The sequence below is a fragment of the Triturus cristatus genome, chromosome 3_2, assembly GCF_964204655.1.
Source record: "Triturus cristatus chromosome 3_2, aTriCri1.1, whole genome shotgun sequence".
NCBI classification, from domain to species: Eukaryota; Metazoa; Chordata; class Amphibia; order Caudata; family Salamandridae; genus Triturus; species Triturus cristatus.
The window spans coordinates 1,169,899,169-1,169,917,072 of NC_140584.1; the positions used below are offsets into that span (position 1 = coordinate 1,169,899,169).

Consider the following 17,904-nt stretch of genomic DNA (forward strand, 5'->3'; position numbering starts at 1 on the left):
AAAATCAGATCATATTATCTCCAACATTATCGATGAAGAGTGGAAGTCAACATAATCATCCGTTCGTAGTACACACTGATAGATTATTACACATCTCAAAGTGTGATATTATTACTTTGGTAATGGGTAAAATTCTCACTACCCAGATCTAAAGACGGCTCCCTCTATGCTCACAATTACTGCCACCCGGATGGATTTACCCACCCGCCCCCAGCCAGACACTTCCCATACCACTTGTATACTTTTAGATACCATCTTCTTAGCATACCCAGAGGGTACAGGCGGCAATGAAAATCTGCATCTTATCCTTGCCAGTTTCCAGTTCTCACTTTCCGGGCCTCATTTTTGAAAAGTTTTGCATCGCTGTGTGAAAACAGCGATGCAACACTTTTCACTGCGCCCTCCTTGCGACTCAATGAATGCACCATATTTAATGTACGGCGCTCCATGTCGCAATGACTTACAGATACGTTAGTATTTCTGACGTATCTGTATGCGCAGTAATGACGCATTGCTGGAGTTTGCCTCAGAAGTGACGCAACTCCAGAAACGCGTCACTACACATGGGCAAGTCCCATGTTATATGTGCCTGCGTCAGTCTTATGCCTGCCTTGAGGCAGGCGTAAGATTTTGACGCAATGGCGCCCTAGAAGTGGCAAAATAAAATCCAATCGATTTCACTGTGCCACTTCTAATAGGCTTTTTACGGGAGAACACACACTCTGCATTCATTATACCTGACACAGGTATAATGTAGCGCAGGGGTTTACAATGTGACACATCTGCTTAGATGCGTCACTTTGTAAATAGGGCGCAACATGCTGCATTTTACGCTACTGATGCGTCACAAAACGTGACACAACGGTGGCGCAAAAGTGTCACAAGGCCTCATAAATAAGGCCCTCCATTTTTTACATTTCTGTTCTCTGTTTAATGTTTCTCACCCCATGCACGAAATAACATTTCTGAGATGACTGGCTTGGTCTCGTCTAGTCTCTTCTTCCTGTAGATTTCTATGTTTGTGATAATTACAGTTTTCAGAGCCTAGTTGGTTTGTTATCCTTTGGCTTTCCTGATGCACTTTCTATATCTGGTTCTTCCTTTACTACAGGACAGCATCAGTTAACATTACTTTCATATCAAGCACATGAGCTATTCCCTTCGAAGTTCAGACTGATAGTCCCAGATGTTGTAATGTTATAGTCACTCAGTTATGCTCGTCTGTGATGTGTTGTATGTTGGAAAGAGATTGTGTCCGGGGCCGGCTTTAGCGCTGGGGGTGCCCTGTGCAGCTTTCTTTGTTGGTGCCCCAGATTCCCCCTTCTCCACTTATTATCCTCACTACCACCCTTTCACAGTGCCGCTCATCTCTCCATAGCCCCCCCTCACATGTATTTCATTTGTTGTATAGCACCACTCATACCAGTGTAGGGTGTCAGAGCATTTCACGTTGCACACACATTATACAGAGACAGTTAATCACGTGTGTAAATCAGTGTATATATGATATGTTACATAAGACAATGAGGATGATAAGGTGTAGGAATCACATGTCATCCATACTAGTAGGCAGTATATTTTAAGAGTGTTTGGTCTGGAGAAGCACAAACTCAGCATTTAAAACGTACCACAGTGGTTGAGGTTGTTTTTGTTAATACAAATGTATTTTTACTCATACAAACCTTTTGAGGAACTATAGGATAATGAAATACTGGGGAAAAAGCAAAATGGTATAACCTGCATCATGCAATTTACATGCAGCTCATAGAGGACAGGTCACAGATCACTGCACTATATTAGGATCGTAACCTATGAAGTGCACGTAACAAAAAGAGCTCTGTGACGAAAGCAGTAACCCACTGAGTTATCCACATAAAGTACAATTCTCTGACCTGCATGACATTCTTTGCGACAGGCGCATTAACTCTCTGCACTACTTTATTATGAGTCAAAGCTACCATTAGACAAAACTCCGATCTGTCTTCAGCAGTTTACTTAATCACCAGAGTTATGTTGTGATTTTTACTGTTGCCGAAAAGTTGTTGGACACACAAGGAACTTCACAGCAGGGGCTTTTAAACGTATAAGGTATTTCAAACAGAAAGCCGCTCCCCTCCCCCGAGCTCGACACCCAGTGCGGTGGCACAGGTCGCACCGCCCTAATGCTGGCCCTGATTGTATCAGTGTCATAATTTTACAACAACAAAAATAATAAAAAAGTAAGAACGAAATCCATTCCATTGGGAGGTTGAAAGGCTGAGAATTCAGTATTCAAGCCTGGGCCCTGTAGTTTTAATGTGGATCAGTATTGTAAGCGCTCATCACACTGAGCTATCTTTTTCGTGTCATCCCATGAATAGTATATATTTATGCATGCGCACACGCCTCTGCGGGTCTTACCCATTGGTGTTTGGACGACACTGTGTAAATGCAGCAGAGCTCTGTGTATGGTAGATTGTACGTATAATGCAGCGGGTTCCTTTTCATAAGGAGCGTGTGATGTTCCCCATCAGGATGGGTTGGATCAAACTCTTTCTCCTTTTGGGTCAGAGAAGGCGAGCGATGGCACCAACTCCGGACTGTCCTCAATAAAAGGATGCTGAAGCCAGTCGAGGCCATGCGGTACACTGGGGTCATCAACGAGGTGGTGACGGACCTGCTCACCCGGCTCCAGGAGGTGCGGAAGAGAAGCCCATCTGGTGTGATGGTGGACGACATGGTCAACGTGCTCTACAGATTCGCTTTTGAAGGTAATGGAAGGACATCCGATCGCCAGGCTTGGCATTGCTTGGTTTACAATGACGAAAATGTGTGCCAGTGCAGCAAAAAACAAAGGGTGCATGACATTTATCAACACAGTGACAGCTGAAACTAGATTAGGCGGAAACTCCCAGAAGGAAATGTCATCCTGTCCAATGCATGAGTAGGATATGTCTTCTTTCTACAACTCAGAGTGTGACATTAGTAACAGTGCAGGTGAGTTTGTAACTACAATTCTGCTGATGCAGGAAGCTCACCCTGTGACAGCATTTCCATTACTAAAATGTACCTATATCAAAATGTACTTAATGCAGCCCCAGGTATTCACTTGTGGTTTGTATGCATTTGACTGTGGCAAATGCCTGGTAAAAAAGTTTGCTCAAGTAGGAGTGTATAACCAAGTTTGGTATATCTTATTTACTGTATGCTAAGGAGTCCAACTAAAGCGATTTTAGCCACGTCTGGGTCTTAATCATCTTATCCTTATGCTTTAGAATTGACGTGAGCTATGAGTAGTTGGTTGGTGCTTGTATTTCCTCCCGCAGTAAAGATTTGGTACCATACTTGCATCAGCCCAGCGTGATGGACAGCTGTCTGGCACAGCAGGCAGAACTTCACGCGAACTTGTACCTGGTCTGTAGTAAGAGGCAAATTAAAAGTATTTATGTAAAGATTGCAAAGCTTTACTTCTCTCTCTTGCATCTGGATTCCCAGGTCTTTGTGTGATGAATGGACATACAACGGCTGCTCTGTTAGGTAACATTTTCCTTTCTTTTTCATTTTTCAAGATTCCGGGTAAAGCCTCATGGGTTTATACAAGACGATGGTCATTACAGGAAGTAAAAAGTAATTACTTAGTCAATGAAGGAAACACCCTAATCAACATCAACGTATAACTCTGCAAGAGGAATAACATAAGGTTTTACCTCTGCATGAAAGACCTACGTGCAGATCAGTAAACAGACTAACGTGGAGGCTGCTTTATCCAAGTGCGAAAAGACAAAAGAGTCTAAGTATAGATCAATGAACAGACTGGTGCAGAGGCTGCTCAAATATGAAGCCTAAAAACAACAGGGTCATCTCCAAAATACCACTGCATTCATCATGTTTCAGGGTACAGAAGCCACACATTTTATGGGATGGTATGACATAACAGGGTTGGGCTAGCAATGTTACCAACACACAAACCAGCAATTATTCTGGTAACCTTGATTCTCGAGACATCTACTTCGGAATGCTTTTCATTGGTTCGGTTATGCATAATCTATTAGGGAAACAAGTTGGCACTCTATGTAATACAGAAATGCAATGGCTTTTTCAGCTAATGAATGACTTACACAGGACATCGGCAGCCAACCTTGGAAAGTTACAAAGTAAAGGAACAGCCTGAACATTGCTTCCTTGAGAGAACTCAAATATTACAGTGTTTGTTTCTACAGACGCCACAGTTGAGGCTTCATTGTCAATGGTTTTCCTGAGATGCAAAAAAGAAGTACACAGACAGCTAGAGAAAGGCTTGCTAACGTCAAATAAATGTGCATTATTATTCTGCAAATACAATTAGCTGCCATTGCTCTAAAAAGTAGGATTTGCAATTGAAAAGTAGGAAATAATAATACTACTTTTGGCATGGAAAAACAAAAAACAAACGAATGGAAAATATGAATGAATGTTATTTTGTAGTGCTCACAATCACCCAGGAAAAGGTGCTCAGGAGTTTAAATTCACGTTGCTGCTTCTGCGGGAAGTCCTGATGAAGGAAAACAAATGTCCCCTGTTGCTCTCCTCACACCTCTCTTATTTATTGCCTCCATTCTAGGCATCTCAGCCATCTTGTTTGAGACGCGCCTCGGCTGCCTGGAGGAGCGGATCCCACCTGAGACGCAGAACTTCATCGACTCCATCGCCCGCATGATGCGGAACTCTATCTTCACCATGCTGCTGCCCACCTGGACCCGTGACATCCTGCCCTTCTGGAATCGCTATCTGGAGAGCTGGGACACCATCTTTGCATTTGGTAAGTCTCGAGCTGCAAGCTATGTGGCTACAAAAGGGAAGGAGATCGGCTTGGGTCCATGGAGAAAGTACAAGAAATCTAAGAAAATATCCGCTAAACAAGCTGCTAAGATGGTGGTGGTGTGAGTCAAACGCTTCCTGTTTCCATCTATAGTGATCTACGGTGATCCCCCGATCGTGACTTTCAGCAGGGTCAGGTCAGCAAAAGTCAACTTAGACCTTGTATTACGCGCTATCGAAAAGTGCATTGTTATTAAATAGTTGAAGTGCCTGTTCCAGAAACCTCTGGGTTGGTTTCAGAGCCTGGTGTGGTCAGTTCAGCATTTTAGTCTTTTGAGGAAAATAAAGTTGTCACCAATGAAATGGATAACAGCAATTTATTGAAGGGCCTCAAGATGATACAGGTGATTACATACACTATATACTATATCATTAGTACCACATTTAATTTGCCAAGGCAAAGCAGTTCTTCCTATACATTATAAATGGATAAAGTTATCAACCAGCTTTATAGTGTAATGGCTGCTCGCTTCCACCGACATGGGATGCCCTTGAAGTATTAGTAATCCAGTGCGTTTATTATTTAACCAAAGGCACAATGAGCTAAGATCCCTATCACTTGTGATTTCTGAATTGTATGCAATGTTTACATTGCTTTTAAAGGCCAGAGTTTCTTCTATTCCTATTCTATTCTCCTATTCTTGGTGCTGAGGGGTTGTCTCCGTCAGCAGGGCGCCATGTGCTAGTACGAGGCTGCCCCATGGCGAGAGCCCCTAGGGCAGTTCGGTATTGCAATCTTCCACAACTCCCATATAAGACTGCTCAGTGCATCATGTGCCATAGTTCTGAATTTCCCTAAGGTTAGGCCCTTTAAGGTCCTTGGGACTTGAGGGTTTCGAAGGAAACATGAAGAGCTATAACCAACCCTGATGTGTTTAATTTCTTACTAGGTATACAAATGGCAATTTCAACCGATAGCGTCATTCCTTTTCAGTTTAAGGTCACTATCAGAAAATTTCTAAGAGCTTCCCGACTGGTTTGGCCCAATCACAGGGTAGCACGCATAACCGTGGGTGAGGAGAAAAAGACCTAAGATGAAGCATGCCAACTAGGTGGGTGAGGGTTTTAGGTTGATAAGGAAATCATACTATGTTAAGACTCCACTTGTTTTAGGCTCTATAGACATTTGCAAAAACCCTAGATGCACATAGATAGACATGACAGGCCTTACTATACCAATGCCACGACAGTTGGTACCTTCAGAATTCTGCGAGAACCCTCCCTATGAGCTGTCACACACATACCCGGAGACTAGGCGAACCACCGAGCACGAAAAAGCATGGTATGGCTACAGACTAGACAATCAAAATGACACAGCCTTAGACCTGTGCCCATGTAAAATATCCCCACCTGAGGACACCTCAGAATATCATACTGTCATTGTAAGGGCAGCAGCACACCACAAAGGTCCCCTACATTAGAAGAGGAAGAGAATGGCTTCTTTATAGGGACTTTGTCAGAGGCTGAAAAGACCACCCAAGTTTTACTAGTGTTGAAGACCCTGTTGAAGTGTTCCATTGATAACTGTAAGGACGTAGTGAGGGCTAGCGCAGTTCTGCCTGACCCTTTTCTTGTGCAGAGAACAGGCCGCTCCCCCTCCTGATAATGAAAGTAAAAAGATCGATGAGGCTGAGAAACGTTTAGCACTAGAAGCTGCTGCACAGGGGCACATATTGAGTTCCATGGGCCTCTTAGCTAGATATAGCAGGAGTGAATGGAAAGAGATAGGACTGCAGTAAACCAGATAAGAGCAGTATGCCAGGATAGCTTTTCATGGCTATGGACTTACCAGGGCTAGAGGTGCCCAAGGAAGAGTCACCTCTGCAACCAAGCAATGACTTTCCTTGTATTGCCCCCAATAATCCAGCACCTGTCAGAGGAAGGTTGCAAGTTATACCTTCTGCATTGGGAGGACATAACCGTAGGTGAATGGGTATTTTTCACTTTTGTCCATGGCTACTCTTTAGTGTTCCACACCATCCATCCAAATCTGCCACTATGCCTCCACATCATCAACAAGGATCAACTCAACATCTTAGTGGAAGACATGCAAGCACTTCTACAGAGAGACTATTGAAACTGTGCCAACAGATCAATGGGGACAAGAAGTATACTCTACTCTTCCTAATCCTCAAAAAGGGCAAAACCTTGTGGTCACTCTTGGACTTGAGAGCTTTGAACTGTTATACACACTCAGAGCATTTGAAAATGGTCACCCTGCAAGACATCATCTTGCTTTAAGCTATGGGTACTTCATGATTACCACATCAAAGTTCTTCTGTTTAGTATAATTACACCTCTACAAGTATTTACAAAATGCTTGCTGTGGTTATAGTGCTAATGAGGTGCAATAAAATTCATTTGTCCCTTTATCTACCATATTAGCTGTTAAAAGGGTTAATTTGTGCACAATGCTTTGTTCGCACTCACTAAATTATTCAACATTTATACAATTTGAACGTGGTGATCAATGCCTAAAAATCACACATCTCTCTTCCTCAAGCACCAAGATTTTGGGTAACGACACTCAAAGCAGTTTGTATTGTTTCATATAGGTACCCTAATATAGGCCCGGATAACATCATACCCTTTCACCTACATCACCTCCCCTACACTACACAGTAACGAGACTTTTAGGATTGAACCTTTACCTAATTCTAGTCCAGGGCATAGAAGGAGGGTTTCCCTGAACAATAATATTCTATGACTTCATCTTTAGACTGACACAGTATGAATTAATATTCATAAGGGTTCTTGGAAACCAGGCAGGGGCTGCATCCACCTGCATAATATCTACGTACAAGGTTCATCCCATACGTCATCCTCAATAGAGAGACTTGATAATCGTTTACGTTTATTTAGTCTTTATTTCGATTTTCAAATCATTAAAGACAACAGTACATCGATAAGTTCATATTGTGGACCGTTGATTTCCACCATAAACTAAAGGGTAAAGCAGCTTAACCATCAAATGTTTTAAGATTAGTAAAACCAATATAAATAATTCACATAAAACCATAAAATAATCCTTTCTGCTATACATTCATATTTCCATTTAAAAAGGTGAAAATGTATAAAATCAGATACATAAGAACATTTTTAATATCATCCTGGGGACTAGCATATATTTAAATATAACTACAATGGCCTGATTGTGAGAGGATTAACCCTTTACATATTAGGTCCATTCCGAGCTTTAGCAATTTTGCTGCGAATGACCCACATCCAGCCCAAGAATTTCACTAGGGCAATTATTATGGGCTCACTTGTGTCTGTCTTTAGAATCCTAAGTGCCTCTATGCCCTCCCTAGTACCAAGGTTTAGACAGATTGGTTTGAGCCATCTGTATCGAGGGACTGTATAGGCATGGACAGAAAAAGAGAACATGTGCTATGCTTTCCCTCTGCAGCGGACATGTGTTACATTTATCGTCATTCAGGGAGTGCCATTTGCCGGTAAATGTCTTAATTGGAAGTGAGCCCACTCTGTATTGATGATACAATTTCCTGTCGAGTGATACCGTAATGAAATCCCAGTAAGGTTCGTAATGGTACTCATGTTTCTTCTCCAGGAAATCCCTTGTCAAAGTTGGACTCATGATGGACGAAAAAAAATTCTTCCTATCCATGTTCCAGTAGGTTGTCTTGAACTCTTTCTTTGAAGGAAAAGGGTTACCTTCGGGGTTTTCCCATATACCATTCATCCCCATGACTTGATAATCATGCTCTGTAGCCCTCAGACTAGAGCACTAACAGCACTTCATTCTCGGAGATATCAAGAAATTTGGAGGTCTTCAAAGCGGGGTCTGTATTGCTCAGGCAGCTGCTTAAACACTGCGATAACTGGAGTATCCTGCCAGCCAACGTCTATTTCAGGTCATGAAATGATTTAAGAGTTTTTCCTTGGAGGACATGCCCTATTGTACCTTATTCTGCCCACCAGGGCAGTGGAATGTGCTTTCACGTATAAGGAATGCAGATGTGTTCCATAGTTGTGCACTGCTGTGATACAACACACTTCTCTTCCATGTCTTCTGCGCCGAGTGCTGTGTCAAGAACTGTGCAGATATGTAGGATTGTCATCCCCACGTGAGGGCCTGAGTCTGCTGCCGATATGTCTGTGTCTTCAGAATGGGATTGAAGCAATTTGACATCTGTGTAGAGCAATTGCTAGATTGTAAAATCGTTACCCGCAGCAAATGTATTGAGCGCCCTTTGAACACAATGGTGGTTGGGTTGTGTCCGTTGCAGTTCTGTTTAATATAAAAAGTGCACCTGGTTGGCATGATGCTTTATTTCTCAGTGCCATTACTTTCTTTGCGGTTGTTGTTATGTTATGTTATTAAAATTTAAAAAGCGCATGCGTGAATCCCAAACGGTGTCTTGGCGCTAGCAGTCCTGGGCAGGCTGGAAACCTCCATTGGTTAAATAGCCAGGTTTTGAGAGTCTTCCTGAAAGTTATCAGAGAAGGGAGATTTCTGATGGAAAAGGGAAGGTCATTCCAGAGCTTCGTAGCCCCCACTGTGAAACTCCTGCTGCCCCAGTTAGGCTTACAAAATCTGGGGGGGGAGCACCAATTTCGCCCCTTCCGAATGGAGGTATCTCTTTGGAGAATACCAATACAGTGACCGCCTCAAGAACTGAGGACCGGAACCATGTAGTGCCTTATATGTAATGCACAAGGCCTTGAAGGTTGTGGCATTTTATAGGTGCTCATGAGGGCTTGAGGTTCCTTTTTAGATCAAGCCTACTCGAGAGCACATGTGCTGTCAGCTGCAAGACAAACTGGTGGCTTTCCAAGAACATACAGGGCCTTGGAGCTTCCCCATTGCTTACCATTGTTTGGCTTTCCTGTCACACTTCTTTGCCTGTTGCTGAGTTGTGTCCCAGCTTATCAATCTTGTGTTTATCTCTTCCAATGAGCATAGCTTCTTTACCATCTCTTATGATTAGCTGGCTTCTATGCTTCCACTGCTTACTTTTCAATCACCATTTTTAGGTCTCGCCTGTCCCAGCACATGCGCTGGTCTGACGAGACTTTTTGAGAGGGCTCCAAAAAGTGCTACCAGGCCAGCCTAGGGCTACAGTGCATGTGCGCGGGCGCACGCGCCGCGCTTGACCGCAATTACTTTCACTTTCACTTTGATGTTTGAGGTTTGATCGCGATCACTTTCGCGGCCGCACGGCCGCTTGTTTCTACCTTCTTTTAGATATTGCTTGCTTTGTGACTGCTTTCACCCCGTCGCTTCACCCCATTTGCTGGCCCCGTGACTGCTTTCACCCACCCTCCTCAGTTGCTTGGCCGATGAGTGCTTTCATCCCGACCGACATCGCAGCAGCTTGCCGCAGAACATACATTTTGTTTTTTTTGGGCAGTTTCATATAGAGCTAACACGACCCAAAGGTATTTGAGCATGTGTTTTTGTTTGCCTTCTTTCGGAAATTGCTTGCCTCGTAACTGCTTTCACCCGCTCCCTCTCTCTCCTCCCCCCCAGTCGGTTGTCCCGTGACTGCTCTTACCCAACCCCCTCCGTCGCTGTTATAACGTGGAGGCAGCAATGAAACTGCATAAACCTGGAAAGAATGCGCCTGCATCATTTGACACGTTGACTTGCACAAATTAACTGTGTAAAGTCTCCCATCCCCTGAGGAATGAAGCCACATCAGTGAATACATTTATCTTGGGGTATCCTAATGCGAAGAGCAATGTTTTTTGCTTAGATGGCAGTTTCAAGCTTGTGCGTGTCATGCTCTGTTGTGAACATCCCACAGCTATTTATATTCATTCTCTTACATTTAAGCGGCGCTCCCTAGGCAGGACCTATATATCAGTGAAGTAAGAACTTTGAGCTGTTGCTAATATTAGTGCAATATATTTTTGTGCTATTATTATACTTCTATAATATGATATTAACATTAAGCAAATTCATTTATCTCTAGCAAAATTAGAAAATCCATTGTGGAACCCTTGCCTAGATTATACCACATTTTATTTGCCTGCACGTCAAGTTAAGTAGTCCAGGTCAACATGTTCTTTAAAAATTGGTAACTTGAAGTAGCATTGTGGCAAAAAAGTAAACAGGCTGATTTTTCCTTTAATATGGTACTATTAATCTTATTTCATGAGTGGAGAAATGTATTTTATCTACACCTTATTATGTAAACATGGCAAAAAAAAAACAAGTGTTTACGCTTGTGGAAATACTATCAGCTCCCTTACCAATTGAAAGCGCTGAAACGGAGCCAATGCTTTTATCCTGTTCTTTTCTTTATCTTGTCTTCAACACTGTAATGTTTCTGTCTGATGCTCTCAAATGCTCTAGTTCTGCAGGCTGCAAATCACACCCGCTAGACAACTTCTCCACTTTGCAAAACACATTAAGATTTGTTCCTTTCCTTCTCTTTCAGTATTGCCAGGAGTTCACTCCATTCCCTACTGTTGTGGAGCACATGACATGATTTTTTAAATTAAAAATGATGAAAGACACTGCTCAGCACTGGAGCGCCTGGGTAAAGGGTGGTAGTTACCTTTGGAGATGGGGTGGGACAACTGTGCAGAGGTGAGCACCATCTGCTTCCGTCATGTGCTGTGATAAACTAAAGGAAATTATTGTTTTCTTCTGGCTCATATGTAGCACTACAGGAACTGCGAAAGGTTTACTAAATAAAACAAGCATTGGCATAGCCAATAGGTCTCGCTTTTGGGACCTTATAAGTGTTTAGTTATGCAGCACAATATCCTTGGTGCAACAACAACTGTTGCATTGCAAAACACTTATAAGGTCCCAAAGGCGAGACCTATTGGCTATGCCTATGCTTGTTTCTTTTGAGTTAAACACTACATGGGATAGCATGTGTTTTCTAGCTGTCTCCTTTTAGTGCTTCTCGCCCCTGCACTCCATGTTGTTGTCTGTCGCCTGTGTGCTACTCTCCACGCCCTCTACGTTGCATTCACCCTCATATACTCCTCCTACCGCTTTCTTGCCTGTGCACTTCTCTCCACCCACGTCATGATGCTATCTCACCCATTGTTTCGCCTCCCCACCCTCTGTTTTGTTTCCCCACCTCTTTCCTCCTTCTTTCTCACCTGTTGCTTCTCCTCCTCGTCTTAGGTGTTCACTCCCACTCCTGTGCCCTCCTATCTCTCCTGTTGCTTCTTCTCTCTACCCACCCTACGTGTAGTTTCCTCCACCCGTGCTCTCGTTCACTTTCACCCTTCTTCTCCCCATCCATCCATGTCCTCTGTGTTGATTTCATCCCACTGCGTTGCTTTCCATCACCTGTGCCCTCTTTGTTGCTCCCCTCATACCGCCCTAGATGTTGCTGCCTCCCACCCAGGCTCTTCGTCTCACCCCGGCCCTCCAGCTCCCTTCCCTCCTCTCCCTGGTCCTTTGTGTTGCTTTCTCCGTTTTGCGCTACTTTGAATCTGTACAATAAAAAAATGATTGCGTCATGTTGTAGACGTATGCATGCGTGGTGCCCTCACCTACAAAATAATTGCTGTGATTACGTTGCCATAGCGCCTTTCTTTTACTTTGTCTTTTTAGCCATGCTGCACAGCATCAGGGATTCGATACAGCAAGGCTGCAAAACACTGCAAAGCCAGTAGGAGCCAAAGGGGAGACCTACTGGCTTAGTCAATGCTTGTTGTATCCAGCAATCTTGCATTTATGCCACTAAGGTCCTCATGTATGGGTTTTTTGCCGTCGGGCAGCACAGCAGGCCTTGCTGCTGCGCTGCCCGGCGGCAAAAGAAAAGGGCTGGAAGGCGTCGCTGTATCTGTTAGATAAGGCGCATTCCTGTCCTTTTCCCCCAGCGCTGGCGCACAATGGGCTGCCATGCGTCAACTCAGGCACCTTTGCACCATGGTGCAAGGCTGCCTGTGTTGCAGGGATTATTTTGTGCTGGAAGGAAAACCTTCTTGCACAAAAACAATCACGGAGGCTTTTTCCTCTTTCAATGAGCGCTGCAGAATGCAGCAAGGATAGGAGGACGGAAAAAAACAAGGAGAAATAAAGATAAAGGGGATTAAAGTTTTTGGCACTGCCTCAGTCTTACGATTTCTCGTAAATCTGGGGAAAGTGTCAAAAAGCCATGGATATTGCTGGGCACGCCGCCAGCTACGCCCATGGATCGCCACTTTCACGCAGGGGCACATATTTAGAAGTCCATGAAAACCCACGTGACGGGGCTTTACATGGCCTTGTAAATATGCCAGTGGCATTCTGGGGGCGCAATAGTGCCGGTAGGGCCGCATAAACGAGGCCCAAACCAGCCAGGTGCTAAATCTGAGTATACTGAGTTCCAGGGTGAAGATGAGTGATGTGATGTGATGTGGAGGGAGTTGTTCCATAAGAGAGAGACTGGATGACAAGAGGAAGTTAAGAGCTTCTTGGAATGGGAGCTGAGGGTCTATAAAAGACCTCAGTAGGCTTGTAAGAGGAGCCCTGTGTGGTTGTTCCCTGATCAGAGGATGAGCCCGGATACATGTTCGTCTGCCTTCACAGGGATCATGGATCAAACATAGTTTAGCGTCTGAGAAACCTATATTTTGAAACACAGTTGGAAGTAGTTCAGCAGGTATTAACCAGAAATCCAGCGCATGCAGCTGTGGATGATGGAGCAGGAAATAGCCCCATTCCTCTAGCTAGGAATTCTATTTCCGAAGCAAGGGCCAGATTTAATGCTCGTTGGATCGGCTACTCTGTCGCAAATGTTATGGATGTCCAGTCTGTCTTATTACAAGCGCCATAGGATATAATAGATTTGTAATAGGGTGGCAGCCGATCTGACAAACTCTAAATCAGGCCCGAGATCTGCCCATTACCATGATCCAGTATATTTTCAGGGGGTCCAGTGAAACAGTGGTTTTCGTGTTTGGTTCATTTCTTCTCCAGACATATTATATGTAGACGGCTTCGTTATCGTCACTTAGAGCCCGTCCAGAAATGACCCCACCTGAGAGTTTTGACAGTAATACAGCTTTATTTTTTGCACTTACTGGAATAATCTTAAGTTGCACCCAGTGAGCACTTGGCAGAGCCAAAGGCCATGTCTTAAACAAAGGGGTTATTTTGAGGCACACCCTGTTCCATGTACCCTTTCTTGCTTGCTAGGCATAGTATGACCTACAGTTCATAGTTTTCAATAGGCATGGGGCACACCCTATAGATATATCCTGTGGACATTGGCACAGGACATGGCCTCTGCCATGAGTTGCGCCAGCTACTCCTGCTAAAAATAATTTCTGGCAGAAGCATGTGAACTTCTTGCAATGAACCCAGAGGCTGGGCTGGGGAACCGCCCCCTCACCACTAGGGGGGGGCGCTGTTAGTCCCCCTTCAGAAGCGGACGTTTATCTCCTTGGAGGTGTACTCCTACCACCCTCTGTCTATTTTTTATGCCGATTGCAAAGTCCTAGGTACGGTATTGGCTAATTGTTTGCTCAGGTTGTTGAAAGTTTTGGTACATCCTACTCAGTTTGGATTTGTGCTTCCTATGAGCCCTGTGCAGACACATTTGAGGGGTCTTTCAGGTTAGCGATGCTATAGGGACTGATGATGGCATCTCAGTGGATCAATGGACATGGAAAAAGCCTTTGACTCATTAGACTGGAATATCTTTTTGCAGCCTTGCACACAATGAGGTGTGGAGCTTCATTAATCACAGGGATCAGTCGGCTGTTTATATGCTGAGCCAGCTGCCACGGTTAAGACCGGCAAGGCCATCTCCGTGCAGATACAGGTAATGAGAGGCATGTGCCTGTGTTGTTCTCTCTGGTGATGGAATCTTTCAAGGCTCAGTTCATACAGATGCCCCACTGCAAGTGGTGAAAGTTGGCGTAGCAACTCCTTCTATCGCCCTCTACACAAATGACGTTTTACTTTATCTTTAGGATGTGGGATCCCACCAACCCTATAACTTTTGAGCCCTCAGAAATGTAGGTGCAGCATTAGGGTTGCATATTAATTGTGCTAAATTCTGCTTGTTTCTGTTGAAGGCTCCGTGAAGCAGAGCTGTTGATAGTCCACCTCAACTACCCCTGAAAAGGGATAGCACAGCCTGTAAATATTTGGGAGTCAGAGGGTATCCCTGGTGCCCAGATTTAATAGAGGGCAATTTTATGAGGTCTCTCGCTAATCTCGAATACTACAGCATCTTTGACTTTCTGGTAGAAAATGCCATTATCAATTATGAGAAGGATTGCCACAGCTAAATTGGTTATTTTGCTGTATTTCCTTAACTGTTTGCCACAATACCGGTGTGCCTTCAGACAGCTTTTTTATGGAACTTGACACACTCCTGAGAGATCTGCTGTGGAACCGCTGGAGACAGAGACTTTCCTTAGAAAGACTTCAATTTCCCATTGAGGAGGGTGAGTTAGGTGTCCCAAACTTTGAGAACTACTATTGAGCTGCCCTATTGCCGTCTGTGGCTCACTGGTTGGTGGAACGTGCTCTGGTGGAGACAGCACAGGTCTGAGAGACCCACAGAGCCAAGCCGCTCCTTGCTATAGTGACCACTGCCTCGTCTCACACCTTGACGGGTAACATCCTCTAACGGTTGCCTGATCGCTGTTGGCACAGAGATTTGTGAAAGACTAACCTGAAGGTTGCCTTCACCCCAGTCTTCCTCTGTGGAATATTCCAAAACTCAGCAAAGTAGTTTTGGCCATCAATAGGTGCACCTGATCGGAGGCAGGCATTATTGGACTAGGCGACCCGTGTGATGATGGTGCTTACTTCTCCTTCAAAACTTTTCGTGGGGAATTTCCCATTAAAGTGGAGTAAATACTCCAATTCATTGCGGTGGTCAGAATTGTCATGGTCACTTGGCTGCAAAAGCAGTGTTCGAGGAAGGCCATCACTCGATTGCATGCAAGTTTGACACCAATGACCAAATCAGATTTTTCGATGATCTAAAATCTTTATTTTTTAAACTTTATTATAAGATTATAACAATTACAGTCAGTGACAAATCACCTTAAAAAAGAGCAAGACCATCATAATAAGACAGAATATGCATTTACAATCAAAGCTTTATTTCGACATGTGATGTCATAAAAGCACAAAGTACATAAAAAACTATTTCATAACAAATACATTTTAAAACATGTCGTAAGAAGATCTAGTTAGCTAATATACAATAAATATCTAAAAATTTATTAAATTTAGCAGCTTTGGAAATAAAATAGACGGGATTTAACTGGGACTAGTAAATCTCTGCCTTATCAACCATGCCCAGCCTAAAAATTTGGCCACCTCACAGACTATAGTGGTATTAGTGGATGTTTTGAGGATTCTCAAGGCTTCAATGTGATCCCTTGTTCCTAGGTGTAAACAGACAGGCCTAAGCCATTTCATTCTTGGTGGTGAATAAGCTGGGCAGGCAAAAAAGAAGTGGGAGATATTTTCGACAGCACCAGAGCAGAATGGGCAATCTGGAAGAGTCTTATGGGGGGGATTCCATTTGCTGGTGCGGTCACGGAGGGGGAGGGTCCCGAATCTGAACTGGATGAAAAGAGATCTATCCTTGGGCTTCGTGATGAAGTCCAGATAGGGTTCTAGGAGAGGGATAGATTTATGCTGGCGAAATGCCTCTGTCAACCTTCCAAGATTGGGATCTCTTAGTTCCAAGGCATCCATCCATACCCAAAATGCTTGTTTGGCTTCCTCCTTGGATATTGGTGCCCCCAAAGCCCGGTCAGATGCAAGACCAGTTGCGACCAAAAGCTTTTTGATGTTTGTGAGCCACTCAATTTTATGGGCTCCTCGCATATTCATAACCTCCCTTAGGCCATCGGCGTAGTTGGAAAGCTCAGGGGTACGCCACAACCGCGCCCAGTATAACAGAGGGCGAAGGGTGGCTAAATCTCTAATGGAGCGCCTTCCAAAGTCTCTCAATAGTGGTTTGGTTGGGGTACCCCTAGGGAGTGATGCAAGTTCTCTAAAGAACTTGTTTTCATTGGTCACAAGGGCATCTACACAACTGAAGCCCCATAGTTTCGCGCCATAGAGGGCACTACCTACCGCCTTTGCAGCATAAATGTCTAGTACTGGGGCATTTACGCATCAGTGCTATAAAACTTAATACACCTGCAAGAGGGTACAGAAGTGACCGGTAGGGCATGCTTAGGTCCAAGGAGTCCAAATCACCCTCTCATCAGCTCGTTGCTCAGCACGAGCGGGTGCAGTCGCCATCTAACAGCAGGGCCACATCAAAGCCCCCAAGAAATAGCAAGAGCAAGGAAGGAAAGAGGGGGGACGCAGGGGGAACCTCTTTGGCGGCTTTAAAAGACTGGTGGAGCACAAACGCGGGAGGGGAGCTCCCCCCATCAGGTACACATCACACACCACTTTTCCTACCCATCCGCCGCAGGAGCCTGAGCGCGATCATCTTGCTGCCCTTGTAAAAACCTTTGCAAGGGTTCCCATATATCCAGGGGCCGCGCTTGGGTGGGCATCAGATCCCAGAGCTCAGTCAGCTGTGTGTGGCCAAACGCTGCGTCCTTCAGCCAGTCATCCCTGCGCGGCTTACGTCTGCGGCCCCAGCACATCGCCACCCGTCTCTTCGCCAGCAGCAGCAGCATTGCAGCAAGTCTTCTAATGCCTTTAGGTAAGTGCTTGACATAGCCTAGCAGGGCGATCAACGGAGTACGCTCGATTCTGTGTTCCAGCATAACATCTAAGTCATCAAACACACGTACCCAAAAGCATGCAACATCCCCACACTCCCATGCGAGGTGCATGAATGAGGCCTCGGGCCTCCACAGCGCACACAACAGGCCTCCGCACTCAGACCCGCCCTGCACAGCCACACTGGGGTTCTATAGTCTATGAAGAAATTTAAAGTGGATTAATCTAAGTCTATAGTTGGGCAACATGTCTCTGGATTGCGTGCCGCAATAGGTCCATACACCCTCCTCCCAAGCGGTCTGGGCCGGGGGCACACACACAGGATAGTCTCGCTGCATACAGGTGTACAGGCGTCCTATACGTTTACGGGGTGAGGGGTTTGACAAAAATGCTACCAGAACATGGAAAATTGTCCGCGCCACTGGGAATGAAGC

General features: G+C 44.6%; 1 protein-coding gene across 1 annotated transcript in view; it reads left to right on the top strand.

Annotated features, from left to right (window-relative positions):
* The window catches only part of LOC146859373 (sterol 26-hydroxylase, mitochondrial-like), a 251,638-nt gene that overhangs the window by 173,251 nt on the left and 60,483 nt on the right, over nucleotides 1-17,904 (top strand). Inside the window, exons 3-4 of the mRNA XM_085650053.1 lie at nucleotides 2,551-2,750; nucleotides 4,580-4,777. Coding sequence (XP_085506179.1) covers nucleotides 2,551-2,750; nucleotides 4,580-4,777 — 398 coding nt within the window. The remainder of the gene's footprint in view (nucleotides 1-2,550; nucleotides 2,751-4,579; nucleotides 4,778-17,904) is intronic.